This window comes from Photinus pyralis, unplaced genomic scaffold (assembly GCF_008802855.1).
Source record: "Photinus pyralis isolate 1611_PpyrPB1 unplaced genomic scaffold, Ppyr1.3 Ppyr1.4_unclustered_Scaffold3984, whole genome shotgun sequence".
Taxonomy (NCBI): Eukaryota; Metazoa; Arthropoda; class Insecta; order Coleoptera; family Lampyridae; genus Photinus; species Photinus pyralis.
Window position 1 is genome coordinate 68,871 of NW_022171495.1, and position 4,506 is coordinate 73,376.

Below are 4,506 nucleotides of genomic sequence, written 5' to 3' on the forward strand. Positions count from 1 at the left end.
TTTTAAATATCCGTAACTCCATTTTTTCAAATGGCAACCCCCATTTTGTTCTTCACCCTTGTTTTCCTTTTTCCCAGACCTTTAATTTGATGCAAAAATGTCAAAAGCTGCTTCAAACGGTTTCCGAGATATTCCATGTTTTAGTTGCTTCTTGTGGAAAATTGATAAAAAAATTAAGTCGCTTGATGTTATTCTTGAGTGACATTTTAGGTGGCAGAGGGGAGTACAATGGTCCAGAATACCTCTCCTATCCAGAAAGTAAGCTCGGTGTAAATATACGAAAACAATTTTTTTCTTTAGATAATTTATACCCGTGGTCATACAAGAAATTATTGTTATACTACATAGTTCCCACCATTGTTCAGGAACTTGCACTAGCGGTTTATGCCAGCTTTAAAGATGTGGTCGGTTTCGGTCTCATGCAAAACAGTTCTCGAAACCTGTGAAAATTCATTTCCATCAGTAAGTATCGACATTGTGAGTCGTCTGTTCTATTGAATTTTCCGGCCAACTAGTCCACCCGAGTCATCATTCACAAGAGAACGGCATTCGCTTTCTTCCATTAAACTCTCTCACCCACTTATGAACCACTCTCTCAGACATTGCCTTCACTGTAAATCTAATATGACGATGAATTTCGGATACCCTCACGGCTTCAGTAAACACCGAAAACTTTTAACCGTAATGGCGTATGTTTGTAGCATGTGAACAAAGGAAGCATGCGCGCATGTTAGAAGCGACGACAGTAGCGCTGCGGCGGCATTAAAACAAAATCGAACCTACTTTTTCGAATACGAACACCCGTTCACCCTCAAATCCAGAAAAAAACGTTTATTGGAGACGGTACAGATTTAAAACAAAGTTTCTGCTACATACATACAAAATATCATTGGCGACTTATTGCTATCGTGTAAGTCAAAGGAACATCTTGGGATCTTTCAACCGGATTTTCATTCGTCCGAGGGACGACTACCGTAATTTGATTTTCTTTGATCAGATCTTCATATTTTGGCGGCGGTTCTAAGTACTCTGCAACAATTCTTATTACAAACACACTTCGTTACAGGAAAGGAATTTACCTATATAAGGTGGAGGAGAGAACATTGCGGGAAAGACGCCAGCTGTACCTTGCTCTTCGTTTTGATGTGGTGTGTTAGCCGCTTGTGGAATACCTGGAAATTGATTTACACCAGCCTGACACGCGGCAACGTAGATGACTTACCTTGGCCGTTGTAGAATTCCCGTATTTTCTGAAGGAACCCGCAACAGGATGCAATGAAGATTGCGAACACTGTCACAAGTATGAATATTTCGACGGTCATGGCTGTTGGAGTTATCACTAGACTTCACGTCAATTTTTGCACATCGAAGATGCCTATCCAAGCTCTCATGGGACAATGGTTTCGGATAAGATAACGGCACCTCTATCTTTTCTTAAGATTTCAAGATTTATTTTTCCCAATGCCTTATTAGTGAAGCCAACATCCATATATTTTACATTGCTTACCGATCCGTTACCAAATATTTGTGAAAAGGACCTCTACAGGTTAGCCCATATTGTACGCAGCACTGTGAAACCCACTACCAATTCAGAGACATCAAGTCGTTGGATTTACGAAATTGCTTCGTTAGTATAATTTAGATAAAGGTCTCTTCAAATACACCTGATAAGGGGTATTAATTCGTAAGTATATTTTTTTCACATTGGAAGTGCGACATTCCGCATTTCCCTTCAGGTGGTTTGTAACGTCTGGGCATTTATTTGCGAGACGTCAACGTTAATTTAAAAAGTTCCATTGCCAAATGAATACCGCGTGGCTATCTGAAGGACGTTACAAGGTAATTATGTACAATTAACGATAAGAATAATCATTCGTTTAATCACATAGTTAGGCAACACCGGTGGAGTATCAACGTGGAATACCTATTTACAAAGGATTAGTCTAGAAAAGTTGCGATGAACTGTACGTTGAACGTTCCAGCTTATACGTTTTCATTGTAATATTGGATCAAGTTGACACAGTAAAAAAAGGTTCTCTTCTTTAAGTTGATTTTTAGCTACTGCTCTTGGTTTTCACTATTAATTAACATGAAAGGCTTTAAGTTCATCCATGTATTCTAGTACCTATTCAACATCTCATAAAAAGAAAACAAAAGTTTTCCTTCGTGGAGCAAACCAGCTCATATTTAGCACAAAACTTTACATAAACAATGAAAAAGTACGTGCGGGGGCACTAGTTTAGCTTCCGTAACCTGCAATTTTTTGTTGTTAACGGTCACGGCACAAAATAATTTTCTCACGTATTTACGGTACGGTCGTAGTTCTTAGTCGACTACGGTGTGAGAGCGGTGGAAAAATATTTTCACTGCAGAATACGGATTATCGCGAATGGGGGTTTACAGTATAGTTGAATTCCGCAGTTCTAATTTAGTAAGCGTGTACCTGAAACCATAAAACATTTTTTTGGACAGTAAAAGTTTATTTAAAAATAGAGGCTGATTAGCAAAAAAATAATGAACATGTGCGGTTTTAAAGGTTTATTCAAAACGATATGATTGTGGCGGGTCTGTGACGTAATAAGCCCGACCAATCAGCTCCTAGAACCATTCAGATGACATAACGACTTGGCAATATTGCAGGAGAATGGCATTTATAACTTGCGTCATCTGTCACAGGCGCTTGTCACTTTCGTGCTAGATGCAGTCACAGCCGTCTATAATTACAAGCCGTGCTGAGAATTATGGCAACACTGCATGGTAGGCCGATTTCCTAATTCAACTTGACAGATTTCAGGTGTATTTTATACGTGTTTTGGGTGTAATATTCATATTTACCTGTTTTAACAGAGCGAGAATGCGACAATTTGTGTTACTCCGTATGGAATGAACAGAAATTATTATTCAGGTAAGTTGCTAAACGAAATATATCGATTTGTTGTCATAACCTCTAAAGCAGGCTACTCGTTACTGGACCCTTTACAAGCACTTGTATTTGTTCAAAGTACCTGTACAAGCTCAAATATGACCTACACACTACGTGGGTACGTAAGTACGGTAAGTGTTTATCATGAAAAAATACAATTAGTTTGTATTTCAGGTATTCTAGCACGGACATGTCAAATCGATTTTCTGAAGGAACCTTTCAACTTATTCCCAAGAGTTCATGGTACAGGAATTTGAAGTCTACGGGGCTCCCCTCTTTAAAAGCTTCGTACCTAGACCCACTGGAGTAGCGACTGGCTTAAAATCTGCCATTCTGAATCGCACCTGGTGGTTGATAAAACCTCGCTGATGCACAGCGATTTACTATCCTTTTGCCGAAATTAAGTGCTCAAGCGTGTGCTTCACCTCCACCTCTTTCGACAGAAGTTCGCCAATTTCGGAGATCTCGATGGAAAACACATTATGATGCAGTTACCAATTTACAGCGTTCCGAATTTTAAAGTCAAATAAAAATGTTATTATCCATTTTTGTAAATAAATAATATATATGCACAATTGTAAGCTGCCTAAGTATCTTTCTTCTACATTAAAACCGCCAAGGCGAAACATAGGAGAGAGGAAAAATGCCATTTTTCAAGAGCAACAAGACGCCATTAAAACTTACATCGGCCCACCGATTGACTTTCGAACAACGTTGCCAAACTTCTCAGCATGGCTTGTAATTATAGACGGCTGTGATGCAGTTAAACATCCCTCTCAAAACGTCAAATGTGACAAACGTCAGACCCTCGCGTAAGGTTGCCAGCTCACTTCTACGTGATTGGTTGTAGGTTTGTGACGTATTTAGTCTAAAGCGTTTCAAATTCGGACTAAAAACACAGCTTTTCAATAATTTATTTTGGGTTTATTTTACTCGCAAATAAAAATTGAGGACACACGGGTCTTTTTATTTTTAATGTACTTTGTGGATCAGAAATAAAAAATGAAGGCGGGATGACCCCATTTAAGAGGAAGTAATAAACAAGTTAACTTCGAATAAAACGCTTTCCTTAGAGAAATTAAAACAGCCTTACGCGATCAAGGACAAACTAATTAGCGCGCCAGTATATTTACGTTATGCTGAAAAAAGTTCCGGTGGTGATTTACTTATTTGTTGGCGCAACAAATGGGATTGCACTGTGTCATGGGAATCTATGGTTTCTCACAGGAATTTGTGTTTGTTAGAACATTAATGAAACTATGGGAAATTTCTCCTTTTAAGGCTGAATATCGAAGAACTCCGACTACTCCGAATTAGGTTTTCCTGCAGTTTTCCTAATTCGTAATGTAAAGACCGGAGTAGTATAGAACAACGTAAGACCTTCTGAAGGGGCACCTTTAAAAAGCAACAAAAAGAGACAATTAATAAATAAATAAAGAGACGGGGAGAGCGAAGAATGCCATTATCCCACTCCCTTCGAAGAAAATCAATCCAGTTTGTTGTTGTTGTTTTTTTTTGTGGTTGGAATGAATCGAGTGGGTGCACCGTTGTGATAGGACTATTACTCAGGTCATGTTTTTCTT

General features: G+C 38.7%; 1 protein-coding gene across 1 annotated transcript; it reads right to left on the bottom strand.

The window, feature by feature from the left end:
- Positions 1-804: 804 nt before the first annotated feature.
- Positions 805-1,742, bottom strand: LOC116182143. Its single transcript, XM_031502642.1, has 3 exons — positions 1,223-1,742; positions 1,080-1,172; positions 805-1,029 (listed from the first exon to the last, which is right to left on the bottom strand). Exons 1-3 carry the CDS (start codon positions 1,320-1,322, stop codon positions 887-889), a joined length of 336 nt encoding a protein of 111 aa, XP_031358502.1. The 5' UTR covers positions 1,323-1,742; the 3' UTR covers positions 805-886.
- Between the last annotated feature and the right edge of the window lie 2,764 nt (positions 1,743-4,506).